Consider the following 22,824-nt stretch of genomic DNA (forward strand, 5'->3'; position numbering starts at 1 on the left):
AAACCCTGAGCAAGTTTCTTAACTTGCAGAGTAGAGTGTCAGTATTATTAACTGGAAAACGTAGATAACAATGGAGGCTTCATAAGCTCATTATTAAGAAAACAAACCTAAACAAAAGATGGTGAAAATTTCACATGTCACAGTCTAGCATGGAGGAGGTGCTCAACAAATGTCAACTGCTTTGCTTTCTTTCCCTCCACATGCTCCCTGTGTGGAGCAGAATGTTCAGTGAGTTTGGGGGGAATAGGGAAATGTCCCTATGTAATGTCAAGAAAGAATGATTTTTCACCATCTTTCTTATTTGGAGACAAGAGCAGAGATAGGGACAGCTGTCTGTGTGGGAGGCTGAAGCTCAAAGAATAGCTTCTGACCCACAGGCCTATCTAAGTTGCCTCTACACAAACAAATCCCCTCATTTAGTAGTTGCGATGGCCTTTTGTTGAGCCTGGTGCCTTCTGTGATTCAGCCTCTCTGTCACACCATCTGCTCAGGGCCTCAACAGAGGCCTACTCCTTCTGAGCTGCTTCAGGCCATGGGAGTCTGTTGCCCACAAGCTACCCACAGCTGGGAGTCTTTAAAATGTGGACTCAACTGCTCAGTGGGCAGTGATCCGAGTGGGCACACGTGCCCTGGCAGCCTCCAGGCACTGTGGGCCTGTGGACAAGCAGCATGCAGTCTACAGGTCTGTAGGCTGTATTCCAAAGCTGGCTTGTTGGCCATTCTCATTCCCTCTCTGGGCACATATCAAGATGTGCCCCCGCCCCCATATGCACATACACATGCACACACACAAACATGCACACGTATTCCCACTTCCTGGTGAGTGAGCACAGTGATAGCTATCCTCTGAAGAGCTAGAAGCCTATCTTCAGCCACACTCCCTCCTCCCTCCCTTCTGAAGGCAGGGGACGATGTTAGTCTAACTCAACAATTCAAACTGCATACCCTAGACTAAGAGGCAGGGCAGAATAGTGATTAAGACTTTCCACTCCCAGCTCCAGGAATTACAATTTATGAAACATTGAATGAGTTACCTAAACTCTCTTGGGCTCTTTTATCTCATCTGGAAAATAAGGATAATAATAGAATTGTTACAATGATGTGTTTAAATGTGCTTAGCACTGTGCCCAGCATGTGGCATGTGCTCAACAAAACGGATTCTCCAAATCTCAAAGCACGCTTAGGAAGAGAAAGCTTCTCCTGCCATGGGACAACTCCAAGATATGGCCCATTCAGTCTGCCATTTCAATAGGTCATGGCTCATAAGACTAACACTTCCACCAGACCAAAATATTTGTCAGTGTGCATGCACTTGGGATTTAAGGGATTCAACAATGAATGAAGATACTTAAGAGCCAATAGTACAGAGGAAGAAACAAACTCAAAGACAAAACCATAGTCACAAATTGTGATAAATCCTATGAAGGAGAGGGAACTGAGAATGAATACAGAGTGAGCAGTGGGCATGGGAATGCCATTTTATCAGGGAATCAGATAAGACCTCTTGCTGAGAGAATGACGTGTAAACATGTAAGAGCTCAGTGTCCCTCACATCAATGCTAGTTGCGTGAATAAATGCTCTCCCAGCCAGAGTGGCACTGACAGAAAGATGGATCCTCCGGGCAGGAGATGAAGCGCTCTCTTGATGGCACATCAAGGTCCTACAACCTCAGTTCCTGGGGAACAGTCTGTTTCACGATCACAACGTCCAGAACGTTCCTGGGTTTCAAAGGTCTTGTCTTGTACCTTTCTCCCCCTAAGTGTTCTGAATTTTCTTATAAAGTGTCTGGTCCCACAGCACCAGGCAGAGCAGCAGTGGGCTTCGATGACCACTTTTTCCCAACAATCCTGGAATTTAGGCTATTTCCTATTGAGGCTTAAGCTAACCTTCTGCTAGATACCTCACTGGGCTCCATTCTGCAGGCTTAACTTGTCTAGCTTGGTGATTTTTGGTGATACCACTCTTTTAGAGATTTTTCTAAATCTTGTTCTAAGCCAATTTTTTGAAGTCCTTTAAATTCAAGGGACCTCTTAGGAGAGAGCTCACACTATGTATACGTATCCATATATAAAGAGAGAAAAAAGTCATTGGGAGAATCGTATCAGCTTTTTCTTGTTTTTGATTATATATTCGCGTGGAGTATTACTACAGCACACCATGCAGGGTACATTTCCAACATTATTCTTTTGCTTTCCAGGTCACTTCCGTTTCCCTACTTGATTTCCAATATGCTGCAAGAGTGATTTGGTACTACTAAGTTTTTTGCCTGAGGTTGTACCAATGATAGCTTCCTTCCCCCATTATCCTTTAACCCATTTGTATTCACTTCATGCTTCTCCTTCACTTGAAACTATTCCCAACCTCTGTTTCTGGGCACTTCTAGCCTCTCTGTAGTTTGTCACTGATGCCTTAAGGAATCTTTAGGGATCATTCATTTGTTCAGTTGCTTAATGAGAACCTACTATGTGTAAGCCCCTGAGCTATGAGAATAAAAAAATGATTAAGACATATTGTTTGTTATTATTATTCTGTGGCCTCAAGAATCTCACGGTCTCTGGTAAACAGACAAGAACATGTCACTATGTTAGTTAGGTTCTATAAATTGAAGTGTGGACAAAATATTGTGGAAATAAAGAGAAGGGAGGGAAAAATTCAGATCAAAAAGTATGGCCCCCGTACAACAGTATCTGAGCCATATTTGAGAAGGGCTGCAAGGGCTTTCTTCCTATGCTAACAGCTCATGCAAATGTTCAGGGTGTGAAAGAGCACAGTGGGCATCCAGAGAACCCAGTGGGCATCCAGAGAAGTGAGTCACACTGGCTGCAGCACAGCACATGGGGGCAATGGGAGAAAATCAGGGTCAAGGAGGAGTTTGGTAAGAAGTTAGGAGTGGGGCACCTGGGTGGCTCAGTTGGTTAAGTGTCTGACTTCAGCTCAGGTCATGATCTCACAGTTCGTGAGTTCAAGCCCCACACAAGGCTCTATGCGGACAGCTTGGCGCCTGGAGCCTGCTTTGGATTCGGTGTCTCCTCTCTCTCTGCCCCTCCCCTGCTTGCACTCTGTCTCTGTCTCTCTCTCTCTCAATTAGAAAAAAAAATTTTTTTTTAAGTTAGGAGCAAAATGAAATGAAGATCAACTGAGTAGCCAAAAGAAAAATGGCTGCAATTGATCATAAAACATGAAATAAATAAAAACCCACAAGTCCACAGTGATAGTAAAGAGAAAAGAATAACACACCCTTATTTGAGGCCATTAGAAGCAATTATTTACACTTACTTCTGATTCCAAAAATAGGTAATACAAGGAACAAATTAGACATTTATACTGCCTTTCACAAGGAAGTATAGTTCACCACTAGATGATAAGGGCTGGGTGTTCCTTAGGAAAATACCAGATAGCATATGTAAAGGAAATGCCAAGTTCAGAAAGCCACTGTTTTGTATCCCACAGTGAAATAACGGATTTGGCCAAATGTCATCAATGGCTGATAAAACCTTGGGATGAAACAATATCCTCACAGTAATCTCAGAAATTACCTACTAATTGTGATCACCATCTTAACTGATAGATCAAACCAACAGCACAACAGTGGGACACCTGTCACTGTGCCTTTGGAAGTGATGTATTATGAGGTACACCACTTTGTCTACGTAGTATTCTTGCCAAAGGCATTTCATCTGCATCCCTCACTTTACAAGAAATACAGGAGACAGAGGGAAAAGTTAAATTACACCAGGAAGAAGCCATCAGGCCATCAGACAAATCCAGAATTTGGGACATCCTAGAAGACAACTGGCCTAACATCTTCAGACAGTCAATATCATGGGGGGGGGGGGGGCGGGGAAGTGAGGCGATTATTTTTGTTTTAAAAAGACTGAAGAGATAGCTAGATGAATGAGCATTATTTAATCTTGATTTTAAAACTAATACTGTAAAATAATCTTGGGAACAATGGAGAAGTCCAAATATGGACTAAAATGGACTCAATACTAGATGGTATTTGGGAACTGTATTCTGTAGCCTGATAATGGTCTTATGTTTATGCAGCAGAAAATCCTTTTTTTTTTTTAATGTTTATTTACTTTTGTGAAAGAAACAGAGCACAAGTAGGGAGGGGTAGAGAGAGAAGGAGACGCAGAAGACAAAACAGGCTCCAGGCTCTGAGCTGTCAGTACAGAGCCCGACACGGGGCTTGAACTCGAGCTGTGAGATCATGACCTGAGCTGATGTTGGACGCTTAACCGACTGAGCCACCCAAGCACCCCAGAAAATCCTTTTTTATGAGATGCAAGCTGAGTATTTAGGATTCAGTGGTCAAGCAACTTTTTTCCAAACTGTTCAGCAAAACATATAGAGACAAAATAAATATGGCACAAAGTTAAAAATCATATATGGGTAACCATTGTGCTTTGTCAACTTTTATGTATATTAAAACTTTTCATAATAAAAGTGTTTGAAGTAAAATATATGTAGGGTCAGGGGCACCCAGATGGCTCAGTCAGTTGACTGACCAACTCTAATTTTCGACTCAGGTCATGATCCCAGGATCATGGGATTGAGCCCCGCATCAATCCATGCTTAGCATGGAGCCTGCATAAGATTGTCTCCCTCTGCCCCTCTTCCCCACTTGTGCTCTCTCTCCCTTTCTAAAATAAAAAAAAAAAAAAAAAAATTTAATGTAGTCATATAACAAAGGGCCTGGTACGAGCTTCTTAGGATTGGACCTTACTCCTGAAAGTTGATTGGTGATTGACTTGTTCAAAAGTTTCATTTTAGAAATATTACTGATTTATCACAGCCACCCAAGTAGCATTTACTGAACATATACATCAAATGTTGAGTGAGCCCTGAGTGAGGTGTTGTGGGAGAGAGGAAAACCGAAAAGGCGCTGCCTGGCTGGAAGAGCACTAGCCATGTAACAGAGGAGATGAAACACAGAACACCAAGCACTGGTAGAGCTTTCTTGGCAAAAGAGGTGCCCAGGAGAGCTGAGAGGCGGGAAGTGCAGACGCACAGTGCTTCTGCCTAGTATGTGGTGTCCGTGTCAGCAGCACAGCCACATCACTCCAGAAAGGATGAGCCCACAGGCGACTAAAATCTCCTGTCCATTCTCACCTCTTGAGCTCTCCTTATTCTTTGATGGCAGACCCCTACACCCACGAGAGATGCTGAGAAGTGCTGCTTCCCTAAAATAGAGTGTGGGAGTGTGACCCATTTCTGGCCCAAGGAACCTGACTCAGTTCTCCTGAGATCCAGAAGGGACTGCTGGCAAAGATTTCCTTCCTTGATAAAGACAGAGACATATGAGAAGACATCCTTTCCCTCCTTCCTGCCTGCCCTTACGTGCAGCTGGGGCACCATGAGAAAAAAAAAGCCAAGAGAAGAGGAAGCAGTGGTGTGGACCAGAGTCCTACTATCATGGAGCCATGGAAGCAAGCCTGCAACTTCCTATCACCAGACTCCGTGTTATAGAAGAGTTACCTCCTTTTCCCCGAATCATTCAGATTCAGGTATTAAAACTTTGAGCCGATCCTGACCTTAGAACAAAGCAGTTAAAAGAAGCCTCAGCCACCGTTCTGAGCCACCCAACCCTAGCTAGTCCAGCTCCTAACTGAGCTCCGACAGCAGGCTGTAGTTTGGGATCACCAAGAAGGTTCCCACTCATGCCAACTCTGATTGGTTGTGACTGACTAATGTGCCATGCTGAGGGGTCTGATGCACTCCGTGAAGGCATCAATCCAGGTTCTGTGGAAAGAAGTGCCTAGATTCACAGTACCAGATATCTGCTTGAGCCTCGTGTTTACCATCACAAGTATGGATGGAGTTTGGAACCGGCAGACCTGAGTTGAGTTCTGGATCTACCGCGTACCACTTGTGTAGTTTGGGTCAAGTCATTTAACCTCTTTGAGCCATCTCAGGGGACAGTTGTTATAACTGAGATAATGTAAGTGAATGTGGTTTGGGAAGCATGAAATGTCACGTGGATGGTGGCTATTTTGTCTTATATTTGTCAAACCTCAGCTGAGAACCAGGTTGACAGGAGGCAGGGAGAGGAGGAAGGAACTCAAGATTTGAGCCTTGGAGAGTAGGTAACCAGAGAATGCTGATTTGGGGTACCGAAGCACAAAGTCAGAGTTCCAGATAAAAACGAACCAGCACAAGTGAGTTATGATCTGGAATGGTGAAATACAGTTGAAGAAGATGCCAAAAGCGGAAGTGAAGATGCTAAGGACAAAGACAGATAAAAACCATAGGCTGAATAGCCTGGGTTCTCTTGTTTTATTTTGTTCTGTTTGTTTGCTGCCCCAACAGCTGAGGGATATGTAACATCAGTAACAGTGGCTCACCAAGGCCTAGGATCTCAAGGGCTGAGAAGGCATAAGGGCTTCCCAAAATCTTGAAAGGGGCAACTGAGGGCAAAGTCTCCTCCCTCTGGGAGGCCACCCCAGAGCAGTATGCCTCTCTGCCTTGTTGCAAACCAGTGGAGCAGACCAGAGGCAGAAAGCCCCAAGTGTAAGGAGAGACAGAAGCTGATAAAACTTCCAGTAAGCTATGCGTAGCAAGTCTGTTTTGTTCTCCTCCCTCACCCATGGCATAGTCAAACCCAGCACACTTCCAAAAAAGCCCAGCCAGTAATGAGTTTAGAAATCAAAAGTCCTTTTATAATAAAATTCAAAGTTGAGAAAAGGGCCAGGGACTCCCCGCCTAATGAGAATTACTCCAAGAAGCCCTCACTTTTCAGGTTATTAAAAGCCTAATTGCTCTGTGAACTCTGATCTAGGAGGTCAGAGGGTGAAAAAGAGACTTTCTTTTAGTTCCCATATTGATCTAAAACATTCAGAAGCCCTATGCAGGAAAAGGGAAAAAAGAAATAGACTGACAGATAATCCCAGGCAAAATCTGAGAAGAGGTTGAAACCTAGGAGGGGGGCAGAATTCAAAGTTCTATTTGTTCACAGCTATATTTCTAATGTCTACACCAAGACTGGCACATTCAATAAATGAATGAGCCCATGGGAAGGTAGTGAATCCCAGATCAGATGGAACCCAAGTGGAGGGCTGTGAAAGGGAGGCCTGGTAAGTGGAGGCTTCACACCCAGGAAAAAGCAAGTGTGTGAGCTGAACTGGGCAGAAAGCCTCCCCAAATTCCTAACTCCAGAGGAGTCAGCATGAATCCCAAGAAGAGGCTTGAGCCTGAAAAAGAGGCTGCTCTCCATACCGATTTGCATTCCCCGTATCACTAGTAGTGAGGCTTTAGGGGTTTAAAAAAATTTTTTTTAGTTGATAGCATTCAAAATTGGGAGATTCTACATAAAAATCCTGATTCTTCCCACTCCCCTTTGAAGATGTAGCAACACGAGGCCCGCAATGCCCCCAGGGAAACAATCTAGGCCTGCAGAACAGCCACACACAACTTCCACAACCGTCCACTACTCCCAGGCTCACACAGAGGGAAGACAGTGTGAAGACAGAAGACGACCATCTACGACCAAGGAGAGAGGTCTTCTGAGATTAACCCTACCAACACCTCAATCTGAGACTTCTAGCCTCCAAAACTGAGGAAGTAAATTTCTGGTGTTTAAGCCACCAGTCCATGGTACTCTGTTATGGAAGCCCCAACAAACTAATACATCCTTATAAACAAATTTCATCTACTTTACTAATTTAATTATCAGACTAGCCCAGAGACATTTTTCTATAAACTGTTTTAAATTCATTCTTTCATTCAATATCTTAATACCTACTATGCTCTGAACACTGCACACTTACTGATTCAAGCCCTTTCTCATGTAAACTAATTTTATTATCTTGTCATTTAACAACCCACTTCTAATTTTTTCCAACTATTTTCTGCTGGGCAGCTATGTGGCATTCTGTTGTCTGCTGATGCTTCTCTTGATTACTAGAGTTAACCTTTTTATAGATGTGTTAGAACAGCATCAGTAACCCTAGTTCTCAACTCTAGATAGACAAAAGAATCACCTAAGATGTTTCTAAAATACCTGTATCTGGACCAACCCCTTCCCACATTCTGATTTACCTGGCATTTGTACAAAGCTCTGGCAGCATATTTAAGTGTCCCAGATAATTCTAGTGTGCAGCCAAGGCTGAACACTGTTACTCCCGTTTGAATGGGACTTGAACATCACCTCCTTAGGCACTCAAAGTAGTTCACAAACCACCAGCACTGAAATCACCTGGAATTTTGTTAGAAATGCAGCATCTCCAGGGTGCCTGGGTGGCTCAGTCAGTAAAGCGTCCGACTTCGGCTCAGGTCATGATCTCACAGCTTGTGAGTTCGAGCCCTGCATCAGGCTCTGTGCTGACAGCTCAGAACTTGGAGCCTGCTTCCGATTCTGTGTACCTCTCTCACTCTGCCCCTCCCCTGCTCGTGCTCTGTCTCTCTCTAAGAACAAAACACTAAAAAAAATTAAATAAAAAAAAAGAAATGCAGTATCTCTGTTTCCACCCTGAACTACTGAATCAGAATTCATATTTTAATAGTTTCCTCACACAATTCAGATGTACTCTAAAATTTGAGAAGCACTGGATTTACACTACAATCACCTGGAAAACTTGTTAAGAACAAGAACTCCCTGGCTTCCTCCCAGAACCACAGAATGTCATTATCTGCTAAGGGCTTGGGAATCTGAATTTTGTGTATTGTGATATAGCTAGTCACACAAGGGCCTGAGACCTAGGAATCACTTGAGGCCAATGTACACATCCCCTCAACTACCCAGCTTCAGCTTAACCTTCCAATTCTTTTTTAAAAATAAAAAATATAACAGAGATACAGATTTTTATTTTTCCATAATGCATGCAGGCTTACAACTATTTATACTTAGGAACAAAGGAATAATTGCATTATTACCAGGATGTCAAATTAGCAAGTAAGACAACCAGTTACTGATTACTTCTGGGAGATTATTTTTACAGAACACAGCAACAATTACCAAATTATACTTTCAAGACCACAGTTATATCACGAGACCAGGACAAGCTGATGGTATTTCTAACAGTCACACAAGTCTCCATCTTTTACAGGCAAAAAAGACTGATATTCTGGTGAAGGGTCTCAAGTAAGCACCTTATATCAGTCTTTGAAAGATTTACAACACAACAGTCTCTCTCCTGTTGTGATGCAGGGGAAAGAGAGCACATTTTCATCTCTTTTTGAGTACTCCCTGTTAATCTTGAAGACTTTCACTTCTAAGGCCCATTTCTAGAACTTCATCAGTTAACATTCAAAGCAAAAAGCAGACCTGATGTGATCATGATAGTGCACCCCACCACTATCACCACCAAAAGAGAGTCCTGATCTCCCAAAGTAGTCAAGTTTAAATTGGCACAGTGTTGGACTTTCCATCAACAATATAGGTGGGGAGAGGAAGATACCAGGTTGATCATAATTGATGTAGCTAGGTGATGGGTACTCAGGGTCCAGGGACCATCCTCTCCACTTCTGTGCATGTCTGAAAATGTCCACAATAAAGAGAAAAACATTAAAAAAAAAAAAAAAAAAAGCAGACCTACTCTGCTACATATTCCCATTAGTGGTAAGATTTTACTTATGGCAAAAATAAGCAGCATATAGCATCAATCTTCCACATACGCAAGGCCACACCTAGAAAAGAGAAAGCATCCAAAGTAACATTATTCTGTTTTGGGTTTGTTTCTGTGATTTATAAAATCCACTATTGATGAGTTAATGACTGGACAAAACTTGGGGCAAACCTACATCTAGGCATTGTGATTGTCCCATGATCCCTTTAACTCTCCTCTCCTCACTCTGGAAAAGGTCCCTCTCTGTCCCCCCCATCATTGAGAAATAGGCATACTCTCCCTGAGGTTTCTTCACCCGTTTCTATCTGCCTCTCCAGGCCCATCTCCACATCAGGTTCATTCCTACTCTGTTTTTGCTACCACTGCCTTGCCTGGCACATCCTGTATACAATTTTGAGTCAAGGCCACCCCAGCCCCTGGGGAACTCAGAACAAGGTCTCCCACAAGGAATGGGAGTTACAGTCTTAATGCGTCACCCTTAGGGATGTGAAGGAGAAAAAGGGCCTAGCTCAGCTTTTACACCCACTGGGAATGAGCCTTGGAGATCCAGAACAGATTCCGCCCACCCTGACCCCATGCCCCAAGACGAAAGCCTACTCCTAAGGGTATCTGAAGGTAGAAGTAAAGACAGCAAAGGACTGTTGAGGGTAGAAAGCTGGGGAACGAGGGCCAGATGGCCAGAGGCTACCACAGAGGAAGAAACAATATGAGACAACTGGGTTTTATGGGGCACACACAAAAAAGTTGGAACAGGAGTAAACACTAAGTCCACAACACTGCTGCCTTGGGACTTATAATTCTAGCATGTTAGCCATGAAAAGAATTTTCAACTTCAGAATTATAGAGTGCATCCAGGAGTCGGGACCAAGGTCCGACTACAGACCTTGGCCTTCTGGTTTCCTCTGCCCTCTGTCAGCCCAGTGTGTGAGTGTGCACAGCAAGTCCTAGCTCTCTCACTAGCTGTATGCAGACAACCTTGGCTTTTCAGTTGTTTTCACTTTCTGAGCTGTAGTAATATTGAAACAAAAAAGGAAGGAAGGAAGGAAGGGAGTAGAGGAGTAAGAAAGGAGGACAGGAAAGGAAGGGAGGGAAGAAGGAAGAGAAGTGAAGGAAGGGCAAGTAAGGAGGTATTGAGGTGTGAGATAAAGTAGACACAGGCCCATAGATCAAAAATCCCTCTTCCCCACAACCCCACTATAGCACTCTGGTCATATGCTAGCAAGGGATGAGAAGAGTTGACAAAGGTACCTAGATTGTATGTGGGTCCAGTCCTCACTCTCACCTGGAGCCGCAGTACGATGACAGTGAGCACATGTCACATACCCGCCCATCAGTCTGGCAAGCAGTAGGGTTCCTAGAAGGCTGGGGAAGGTAGGTGTGTGTCTCATGCACTGGCAGGGGGCCTTGGTCCACAGGCAGTTCTTGAGGTCCTCATTGACTGGGAAGCCAAGTGGGGCCAATAGCAACCTAGACAAATCTCAGTGGCCTGACAGTGATGGGGTACGGTGTTGACCTTGACGAAGGTTCATCATAAGGACCCAGAGGCAGGAAGAGACGCATAATGGTATAGAACACATGGCATTATGCTTCTCACCCTTAACCTCATCCATGCCCAGCAGTCAAGTGCTATTCCACATATCCAGCAGGGCAGCATAGGCCCCTAGCCAAAGCCAGAGACCCAGTAGGTGGTAGAACCTTGGCTGGTGGCCCCAGGGCCTTGGAACAATCAGTTTTGGCTGATGGCCAATACCATGTGTGCTAGCTTCATTCTGCAGTGGCAACAGAAGACTTTGCCACAGATGGCACGCATGGCCAGCATGAACACAAAGCTCAGCAAGTCACTGGCCCTGGAGCAGCAGAGCTCGAGGATGCACTGGTCCTTGTGGAGGATGACTCATGAGTGTCCATGTTAAAGACAGCTGGGAAAGGCCAGAGCCAAGAACACCGTCCAGGCAATGTAGACAAAGGCAGCACACACTTGAAGCATGTGTGCTTAACGTATAAACAGTAGGGGTGAGATCATTTAACATGTAACACTAATGTGAAAAAAGCAAGGCCACGAGGGGGCCAAAGAACATGATCATAAATACCATATTCTTGTAACTGAAGTCCAAAGGGAATACAGTGCACAGAGGCCAACATGAAGAGAAGGCAGACGGCCAAACACACGTGGTTAGCTAGGCACAGGTCCAACAGGAGGTAGTAGGGAGACTAGTGCAGGATCAGTTGGACTTGTTTGCCCCCGGCTCAGGGGTCTCCACTGGCTGCCTTGCTGGACCTTGCCTGCCCTCCTTTCCTTTCTCTGCACGGGCCCCTTCACTCATAAGGTAGTACTGCAGGGGATTGGGCCACAGTTCCTCGTTGATGATCTCCACAATCTTGTCAGACTCAATGGAGCTGTGGTTTGAAAACCACCCAAAGAAGCTACGGCTGTTGTCTGCGTTGCCCTGGCTTAACGACTGGAGATCATGGCCCGGGAGCCACTGGATTGGAGTGGAACGAGACACCACCTGACCCGAAGGCCCACACCCGTATTCCTTGATGAGCACCTTATTTTGGAAATAGGGGTTGCGCCCGAAGTAGAACTTGATTTTGTAGCCCAATCTCGCGAGGCCAAGCTCTTCCACCTCCAGGCTGTTCAAGTAGCTGAGAACCTCTTTATCTTGGTTGTTCAGAAAGGATGAGAGCTGGGGGTGGTTCTGAAAAGCCTGCCCCCAGAAACCTGGGATACTCTGGATGAGGAGGTTCCTGCGCTCTAAGTGATGCAGTCGCAACTGCCCGAACTTGCGCGAGAGCCGAAGGTAGGCCCTGTCCGCCTGGGCGTTCATGGTCTCCAGCTTCAGCTGGACGGTCTCCAGCGTATCCATGCTGCCATCTGTCGCCAGGGGCCCTGACCCTGCATCCTTCTCCACCTTCGTTTCTTCTCCCACAGGGGCGGAGACGCTCTCCCCAGTGGCCCCTTTCTTCAGCTTCCCACCAGCTAGGGCCTGAGGTACTCTCCCCGCTGCGCTACAGGTTTCTGAGGCCTTCTTCCCAGCAGCACCACGCCGATTTCCAACGCGGGGGCCATTTTTTGGCCTTCCCACGGTTCCCACGGTTCCCACGAAGACCGTGTCTGTCGCTAGGCGCTCCGAGAGGGATGTGGCCTTCCCCAGGCCGGGCCTGGTCGCAGCCTGCCCGCGACCCCCCGCAGCTCGGGCCCGGAGCGCGAGGCCACAATCCAGGGGGAGCCGGCAGGCAGCCTCCTCCCCGAGCCGACGGGGCGGCGCGGGCGCAGCGGTTTCCAGGCCACCCCAACCCGCGCCAGCCTGCACCTGTGCCGCCTGGGTTTCCTCCCCGAGCCTCTGGCACTGTGTTGGGTCCGGGTCGCGGGGGGCGTCGTCAGGAGCAGCGCGAACTCGGGCTTTGCCTCGGCCTTTGCCCCGGTTTTTGGCGCGGGAGGACTTTCTACCCCTACTTCGGCCGCTCATGGTGGTAGCGGAAGCAGCTTCAAAGCCACGCTCCGACCCCGCGGCCCCTGGCGCCAGCTCGCGGTCGCAACTGAGCGGGCCTCTCCATGGCAACCGCCGACGTCACGGCTGTACGACTGTACCCTCGCGCGAGGACGGGCTGCGCGCGGTGATTGGCTCCGCCGCCGCAGCTGCGCACGAGCCGACCCTCACGGACGCCCCCCTCCTCCATCGACCCCTTGCTCGCTTTGTCTGTTAATGGATGCGTGTGCCGTCCTTCACTTTCTTCCCGTTGGTGTCAGTTGTACCCGCTGGGTCTCATAGAGCATGTCTAATTCCTCTCATACAAGACAGCATGGCGACAACTATTACCACGTGTGTCCCCCCATCATCTACTTTCTAAACTAAACATCTTCAGTGCCTCCTATTAACCTCGTGTGACATTTGCCAAGATGAAACTGCTATTGGTCCCTGTGTTTTTCTCTTTGAAAGCCTTTGCTGAGGGATTTGCCATGGTGCCTTAACTCCAGAGAATGTAAAGGTAGGTACCGTAGTGCCAGGCCACAAAGCGATTTGATAGGTGGGATGTTACTAATAATTATAAAAATAATTACTAGTATTTTATGAGCATCATTATGAACCAGGTTACGCACTGCATGCTTTATGTGCATTATCTCAATAAATGAGAGAAGCGTTGTTGTCATTCCCATTTTCCAGATGAGAAAACTGTGGCTCTGGGACACCAAGGAATATTCCTGATATTACACAGTAAGGGGTAGAAGCACAATTCAAACCCAAGCCCATCTGACTCCTACCCTGTGCTTTATATTTGCAAGCGGCCAGTCCTTCCAGGGCTGCTCCGCCTGCAAATTACTGCACTGGCTCTTAAGAAGGCCAGCCTTGCTTGTAAAATAGGCATTGGCAGGGTATTCTCTCTTCTGCTTGGTGGCCTACCCCAAATCCTCTAGCTGCCTCAGGCCTCGTTTACACAGCTGGGCTTTCACTGAAGGTATAGGACCTGTACAGAACTTCTGCAACTGGAGTGAGACAGGAATGTGGTCAGAGAATTTAATTATTCAGGGAGTGCAGCAGCGTTTCCCAAGTTGAAGTTAAGAATCAGAGCCTCCATAGTAGCAGTGAGGAGGCCCTAGAAACTTCTTAGACACTGCATGGAAAAAGCCAGACAACTTAGCTCTTGTTCCTGGAGCAAGTTCTAGACCCTGTTGTTACTAGCCAAGTGATAGGACCTTGAAATAGTGTAGCACGTGCCGAGACCATGACCAAAAAGACAACGAACAAAAACCTTCTGAGGTTATCTTTGCAGGCTCACGGGGAACAAGAAGTCCCTTGCACCCAGCTAATGGAGAAGTAAGTTCCAAAGCCCCTGGGAACTCAACCCCTCCCTCCTCTTATTTGTCAATGTGTCCTTGTAGGCTGGCAGCCTGGCATCACCTGGAAACTTGTTAAAAATGGAGAATTTCGGGCCTTGCCCCAGAATGATGAAATCAGAATTTGAATTTTAACAGGATCTCAGTTTATTTGTATCCACATTAAAGTTGAAGTATAGGAGACAGGGGAGAAGAGAAATTCTTTTGATACAAGCAGGCCTTACTTTAAGCCAGCCCAGTGCAAGTGACCGCTGACTTTCTCAAAGGCTCTGCAATCCTGCAAGGCTGTATGTGATCTAGCAAGTTCCCTCCTGCCACTACCCAGCTTACCTCTCTGACCTCATCTTCTTGTCCCCCCCCCCCCCAACTCCTTTCCAACTGTACTGGCCTCCTTGCTATTCTTCAGACTCACTGGGTCAGCTCCTGCTGCACCTTTGCACTGGCTCTTCTGCCTTATATACTCTTCCCTCACTTTAAGTGGTCATCTTGGCTGGCTCCCTTCACACTTTGCTTAAGTGTAATCTTCTCCGTAACCATCCTGTTTAAAATTGCCACGCATCCCCATCCCTCATACCCTGCACTGTTTTTTCTTTATTCCTTGGGATTTATTGCCTTCCAACGCACTACACAGTTATTTCTTCGGTATATTGTTTAACTGTCTCTCCTCTCCAGAATGTTTTAACTCCATGGGGTCAGGTGTCTTTCTTTTGTTCACGTGGGCCTACAACAGTGTCTGATACTAATGAAAAGCAATAATTGTTGAGTGAAAGAACCAACCAAAGTAGAGTTTTTAAAAAATGGGTTTCTAAATTGATCTGAAATTCAGAATACCCCTGTTTTCCCCACAGAAGCAGTTTTATAGATAAAGGTTATATACTCCTATCAACATAATGAAAATGTATTAAACTCATAACTTAGACACAAAATTATCTTTTGAAATGAGCACCATTCAGGGACAGTGTGTAGGTGAAAATCCAGAGCGATTAATTTAAAAATTGAGTTAAGGGATGATGTGCCTGGCTGGCTCAGTTGGTAGAACATGTGACTCTTGATCTCAGGGTCGTGAGTACAAGCCCCACATCAGGCTTGGAGCCTACTTAAAATTTTTAAAATAAATAAATAAAGGCATTCCTCTTTATTAAAAAAAATAATAAGGGCAATTAATATTTGATTTAAAAAGGATTAGTCCAAGGATTACCTTAAATTCTTGTTGAAGGCTCTTTCATAACTACTTCTTCCCAAGGCCTTCCATGAACATCCCAGACCATCGTAAGTAGTCCTGTCCTCAATCTCACAGAGAAGTTAACTGTAATATTTGTCAGGCAATTAGACGTGCAGTTTTGTGCCAGTCCTTGTACAAAATTACCACTTAAAACTGGATAACCACTGTCTGAAATTGTCTGTAAATCTCAGAAAAACTTAAAAATTAGCTGAAGCAGTCACTGCCCCTCTAAAAATTGCAGAAATTGGTGGGCTGGCCCACTTCTCAGAGCACTCACAGCTCAACCAACCTCTGTTGTCAAGAGCCTTAATCCAGCCTCGGCATCTGCGTCATTTACTGCTCATCCATGGCAAAACCACTGCAAGGTTAATGTAGGCTGGGCCACTGCAAATGATGTTTATTACACAATCTGCCTCCAGCCTGTTTTCATCATGTCAAAGAGATAAGCGTCAGGTGAAGAGAAACAAATGTGAGACTACCACTTTATATAAAGATACTCCAGGTCACCCAGCCTATATGGCTTCTGTATTTAAGAGGATGGTCTATGCAGCTGAACTGAACTGCTGATTTTCTTCTCAGGCATTAATATTTAACTTTATATGAGACTATAGCTTGAGTTTTCAATTAGACTGTAAGCCATGTAAGGGTTAAGACTGTGTCTCTTTTATCTTCCAAGGCAGCTAGCATGGGCCTTGCACTTACTAGTAATGTTACTGAGTAAAGTTCACATTTATTTTGTACTTTATACAATGCCATGTTCTAATTCACTTAATCCCCACAGCCACTTCATGGGTCAGGTGTAGCTATTGCCCTCTTCTTAGAGATGAGGTTACTGCTATACAAAAAGGTCCAGTACCTTGCCCAAGGTCACACGGCAAATTAATGGTTTTAGCCCAGGCAATCAGATCCAGCACCCATGCTCTTAACCACTACTCCATGATGTAAAATTATGGTGTGAGAGATTGAAATAGCAAACTCTCTCTAGTGGGTAAAAATTCTTTTCAATGTTCAAAAATTTTATGAACGTATAAAATTATATATGCACATACATACACATTTTTACACACATGAACAATACATACATCAGTCAGGAATACTTTTTCTTTTTTTTAATTCATTTATTTTGAGAGAGACAGAAACAGTGTGAGTGGGGAGGGGCCGAGAGAGGGAGAGAGAATCCCAAGCAGGCTCCACATTACCAGTGCAGAGCCTGATTTGGGGCTTGAACCCACAGAGCCGTGAGATCATGACCTGAGCCAAACCAAGAGTCAGATGCTTAACTGACTGAGTCACCCAAGAACCCCAGGAATAATTTTTCTATGGTCTATATCCCTGGCATGGTGATACTCAACATAAGTGAGTTTCATTTGAACAATCCATGATGGGAATAAAACATCTCCATTTGAACTATATTTGTCATGAACATTATGTGAATATTATGAAAGAAATACAAGTTTACTATCATGAACTCAGAAATCTGGGAATTTTTACCTTTTCCCAATAATTAGGGGCTTAAGTCCCTATTTAAGCATTTAATTGATTCTTTTAAATGTGATATTTCATCATTTGCAAATTGTATTAAAAATTCATAAAAACATTTCTCAAAATACCGATGTAACTGGTGCTCACTTTTGTTCTCCAAAAAATTGTGCTTTGTATACTACTTTTAAGGTCTATTTTCCTCAAATCATATAAATTAACAAGCTGGGAAAAAGACATTCCAGTGATCCAACCTAGTCTCCCACCAAGAAAATAACATTCCCCACCCCCCCCCCCCCCCCCAGTTTCTGCAATAGAACTTTAAGATCCCGGACTTGACATTTTTAGCCACAGGGTTTTTGTTTTTCCCCAAGGAGATAGTTTGAGCCTCTTAAATGGCAGTACGTCTTGCTTACTGTGTGGAATTTTGCCAACTAACCCTCCCAGGTTATGGAAGATCATGGAAAAGAAGGGGGTGATACAGGGAATATTTTCAAAGCCAAGGAGGAAGAGAAAAATCTGCCTCTTATGGTAAATTTCACAAACTATTTAAGCTTAATATCTTGAGAAATGTGCCTAGCTTCTTTCCAATTCCTCCCCAAAGAGCAAAATTTTATAGTAGACCACCTAAGTTATTCAGTTCATATCATATAAATGGCTGTAAAATATTTTAAAATATTCACAGATATATTCTTACTTCTTGGCATTTCCTTTTTACCCTACAACATTTTCACCATTAAAATTAGATCTTTAGGCTAACGCTTTTATCCTAAAGAGGAGAAAGTACGGAAGAACCTAGCAAGAGCTGAATTCAGCAAGTCAAATGCTTTGCTTTGAATTTCAAAATAGCCTCTTGAGAAGATACAATAGCATTGAAAAAAAAATTTAGCTCTTCAGAGGCAAATCCTGGAGCACTAAGTGCATAGAGTTTATAACATAAAACATAAGGAGGAAAAACGTGATGATGTATAAGCCATTATCTCCACCACACAAAGAGGCAATAAGAACTTTTTCTGAGATGGGTTTGAGGAACTTAGAGAAAATTTAGAGAGTATATAGCTGGTGCAGGATCTTGAGAAAAAGATTCTCACAGTTACCCCTCCAGGGATCAAAACCCTTGGGGAGTTGGTAGAGACCATCCTGGAAAAGACAGCCATCTAAGAGTGGGGAGGACTAGCTCCCAACTTGAACACTGGAACCCTGACAAGAAATCCTCCAAGGGCTTCTTTCATCACAGGACAGCCAGGAGAGTAGAAAGGTATGTACAAGTGTACTTTAAAAATAAGTCAGTTATTTTACAAGCACACACAAAAAAAAAAAAAAAAAAAAAAGAAAGAAAGAAAGAAAGGAAGAAAGGAAGAAAGAAAAGAAAAAGTTTATTCAGGAATAGCAGAGAATTGTAATTCAGAACATGAAAGCTATAGCAAAACCATAGGCAAGTTCAGAAAACAGAGAGGAAGGCTCTTTTATAGAAGAAAGGGGAATTGGGAGGGACTGTTAGAAACAAACGCCCATTGGAGTAGACTGGGGGTTTGAAGTATGGTCACTTTTCATTGGCTGAGTTGTGTCTGTTTCTCATTGGCTGCACTGTTGCTGGGCAAGAAGAAAACCTTCCTCCTGCTGGGGTAGTAAAGCAGCTAAAGTAGTATGGGCTTGCAAAGTGTGTCTGTTCCTGTTGTGTCTGCAGTTGTCAACAAGTGGTAGGCACAAGAGCTCCCCTTCCAGCTTCCTGACTTTATTATTTGTTTGTTTATATTTCAGAAAGAGAGAGAGAGAGAGAGAGCAAGCAGGGAAAAGGGACAAAGGGAAAGAGAAAATCTTAAGCAGGCTCCACACTCAGCACAAAGCCTAACTCAGGACTTGATTCCACAACCCTGGGATCATGACCTGAGCCAAAATCAAGAGTAAAACGCTCAACTGACTGAGTCACCCAGGTGCCCCGTGACTTTATTTTAAACAAGGTTTCCTTTTACTGATTTTCACAAAGCTGCCAAAGGGATTTCTGAAATGGCCTGTCCTACCCTCCAGCCACCCTACTCTCAATCTCCCACAGCCCCAGAACAGAGTGCAAGAGCAGCCATATATTTTCCCATGTTTAGTAAAGAGAGGTGGAGGTTGGCTAAGAGCATATGGGGAATTTAAATGGGCCTTGTATTGTTGGCAAAGAAGATGCAGAGTAAAGGATTTGATGACTAGAAACCATGGGGAGCACGCTTCATCAGTGGACACAATGGGATTAGAGACAGATTTCAAAGACCAGGCAGGTCCAGCTAAGCCTCAGCAGATACCAGCAAAGACCGAAGATGATATTCACGCCAGACCTCCTCCATCAATGACAAGATGGAAAATCCTTAGCCCTGGAGAAATGAGAAAAGGAACAGGGCATCTTATGTGATTAAGTATCTGCATGAAAGAAACCAGAAGTTTTAAGTGTTAAGTTACCAAGTAACTTGAATTGCCCTGTTTAAGTTACATGAATTTTATAAGTTGCTGCAACTATGAAAATTCATATTCACTACAATAGTATTAAGTAGTCCAGGCCCAATATCTAATGGGTTTAGTCCTGCAGCACCAAAGCTGGAGAAACTTAAGAGATGGGACTTTAAAACTTCTTAGAAGATAAGTGACATTGATAGTTTTAGAAAATAATAGAAGGTATTAAAAGAAGGCCTATTAAGACATAGTTGTGATTATAAACATCAAGAAATCCATTAAACTCCAATCACCAAATATGAAAATTTTCACTACAATTTAGGGAGAGAACCTAAAGCCAAATTAAGTGCTCTCTAAGAAAGTCTCTCATAAATTGGTTATGGGTTGAATTTAGAACTGTGGGTACACCCCCATTTATTGCAGTTATTACTTTTAATAATGTTATTCAGTAATTTATCATACACTTGAATTTTTCCTAGTTGGGTTACATATGCAAGCCTTTCTCTCCAACCAGAAAAGAAGCTCCCTGAGTTACAAACACCAAATTTTCCTTATATATAAGCTGCACAGTGCCTTCTCCTTGAATTACCCCACAGCCATTCCTGTACCAAACAACCCTCAATTTCTAAACCAAAACAAGCTGTCCTCAGTCAACACCACCACATGTTGTCTAGTTCAGAGAACACTAGGATGCAAGGTCTCTCTCTTCCTACATCTCTTTTTATGCATTCAGGAATGTTTTGTTCATATCATACCCATATATTTTTTTTTAATCTCAATTGTTCCCTTTCCTATATATATACGCACAGACACACTCTTAACATCCTTACTCCTTCTTCTTTCCCAACAACACAATAATAGTACAGAAATGCTCTAGAAAAGGAAGTGAGGTTGGTAGATTTTCACTTGGGAGCTAAATTGGGAGGAAAATATCCCAACAAGACTTGGATGTGAGTCTTGGCAAATCCCAGAAAAAGCCATTGACAAAGGGCAACATGAAAAACAGAAACTGGAATCACCTTCACTTTATATAATCTAAGATCCTGCATGGTTTACACTAGCTTCTGAGATTGAGGAAGGCCAGGATCTTCATGGAGGATGGCCAGAACCGGCACGGAGTTAAGGTCCCTGGGATGGAGGTGGGGCAAAGAATCCTCTCATATCACCCAGCACATCTCAGACTCCAGCCAGCTAACTATGGTGTGAGAGAAACCAATTAGAAGATCCACACACACACTTTATATCAAACAAGTCATAGATCTTCATGAAGCTAGGAATTTACATCAAAGACCTTGGGAAAATGAACAAAGCCAAAATTAAATTGAATTCTAAATTAATGGGAAAGTATTTTGTGGTTAAAATGTTCAATTACGTGTTGCAATCAACTTAGTATCCATAAGCATGGGGTTCCATTTCCTTTTACTCGAGCTAATTTAACTGCAGATACTCCTTGCTTTCTGGAATGCCCATTTTGGTTATTCATTCTGTATTTGTATAATATCTGATAACAATAGGACATTTTAAAAAGCACTTAAAAAGTTACAGTCAAGAAAAAAGAACAAAGGAAAATTAAGGGCTGGGAAATTAAAAAAAAAAAAAACCAGAATGAAGTACCCAAATGTGTCCCATTCCACTATGTCTGCTGTACTTACTGGAGGCTGGCCACAGATTCTGGCCTTTAACCCAGCAGTGCAAGGAGAGAAATCTGGCCTTTCACCTACCAGTGCAAGGAGATGTGGTATAACCTTTATAATGTTTGCAATGTTAAAAACACACACACACATACACACAACAGCAACAAAACGAAAAAACATGTTCTCAGAGAAAACACATGTATTCTCAATACTGAACCCAGAAAGGAATATCAGAATTGAAAGCCCCGGTACCATCCTGATGCTGAATCCAGCACCATGGGCATCTCCTATAGCACCAGCCACAAAGGCTGGCGAGCGGGACAGAGAGCCACTTTATGAAAGCAGTTCTGTGGTGGTTCAGGTCCCAAGCTATAGTGGCTTCATCCAAGGACACAGAGTTTATAGAATTTAGAGGAGAAAGTGAACATATGTCTTGAAGTCAGCCTCTGCAAATGTGGCCATCTCCAGTTGACACTGTGTCTGGAACCTGGGCATTGTCTGCAGGAGATAGTATCACATGAGGAACAGACTGGTGGATTTCATTCTGTCCCCTGCTACCAAATGGGCACAAAGCTCTCCTGAGAACCATGCCCTCCTCCCCCATTTCCTCATCGATTTCTCTGTCTCCATCACTTTCCTTTCTTTGCTTCCCCCACACTGTGTGTTTATAGAGAAACCATTCCAGTTGCTTTTAAAAACTTTTCCCCACTTCAGGTCCTCTTCCATTCACACACAAAGCTGAGTCCTTGAGGACTTACGCTGTGTTTGCCTCACAGAGTAACTCTGTACCTCAGTTTCCCAATAGTGTCAGAGGTGGTTATTCAGGCCAGGGTTCAGTTATAGGACCGGGCAGGTGGTATAAGTGAATGAAGCCAGCCCAGTGCACGTCTGTAGGGAATTGAAGATTGGGTTATGCCCTTTCTCAGGCTAGCGATTGCCACTTAACTCCAGCTAATTACAGCCGTGGAGAAATCTGCATTTTTTTAATGTGAAATTTCTTAAAAATCCTGTGAGAACCAAACAGAACAATTCTGCTTGTAGACTCCACTTTTAAATCCCTGTTCTACACCCTTATTTTTTTAAAACTAAGTTTATAAGTGAAATCATGAATGAATGTCTGGAAATTATTTGAATTCTTCCAAAGAAGAGAGATTTTTGTGGCTGCCACTCAAGAGAAGCCTTTGAAAATAAAGAGCAGTAATATGATCCAAGGTAGGACTCTACCCTTTGCCATTAAGGCAAGTGAGGAATTGATGGCAACTGGGAGACAGCTGTTACTCAAGATGGGCACAAGTGAGGGGTTATATTCTTGACAAGATTTTTTTTTTAGAACTTCAAAGATGATAATTATTTTTAATTGGCTTTATTTCTTCATACATAGAACCCCATTGCTACCTCCTGTTTCTTCACACATGTAATTTAGACTCCAAAAAATATTTTCATCTCCCTATAATATGAAGGCAAGACCAGCTCAGAGACACGCCATGCTGCTCGCTTCTCCCAGCAGCTACATCTACAAATCTTTACTGGCAACCAACACACTTCTGACATAAATGGTAGACTTGAGTGACTAACTATGCCCCTTTGGATTCCTTTTTTCCCTCCCCTTCTTCATACCCACACAATTGATCAGGTGGGCCATATGGCCCCTG

At 43.9% G+C, this 22,824-nt stretch overlaps 1 protein-coding gene and 1 long non-coding RNA gene across 9 annotated transcripts in view; one reads left to right on the plus strand and one right to left on the minus strand.

Annotated features, from left to right (window-relative positions):
• Positions 1–13,038, minus strand: part of TSPYL5 (TSPY like 5) — a 42,066-nt gene extending 29,028 nt beyond the window's left edge. For 2 of the 7 annotated variants that reach the window (XM_060610984.3, XM_060610985.3), the window contains exon 1: positions 10,850–13,038. In XM_060610984.3, the coding sequence (XP_060466967.2) occupies positions 11,790–13,037 (1,248 nt within the window). In that variant the 5' untranslated portion in view covers position 13,038 and the 3' untranslated portion in view covers positions 10,850–11,789. Of the gene's footprint in view, positions 1–8,786; positions 9,629–10,815 lie in introns of those variants that run through there. The other 5 variants (XM_060610980.3, XM_060610978.3, XM_060610981.3 and 2 more) reach the window with 5 other exon arrangements.
• A 233-nt stretch (positions 13,039–13,271) lies between these two features.
• Positions 13,272–22,824, plus strand: part of LOC132664329 (uncharacterized) — a 38,138-nt gene continuing 28,585 nt past the window's right edge. For both annotated transcript variants that reach the window (XR_013553483.2, XR_009603599.3), the window contains exon 1: positions 13,272–13,557. This is a non-coding gene — a long non-coding RNA (uncharacterized LOC132664329). The remainder of the gene's footprint in view (positions 13,558–22,824) is intronic.

This window comes from Panthera onca, chromosome F2 (assembly GCF_046562875.1).
Source record: "Panthera onca isolate mPanOnc1 chromosome F2, mPanOnc1 haplotype 2, whole genome shotgun sequence".
NCBI lineage: Eukaryota > Metazoa > Chordata > Mammalia > Carnivora > Felidae > Panthera > Panthera onca.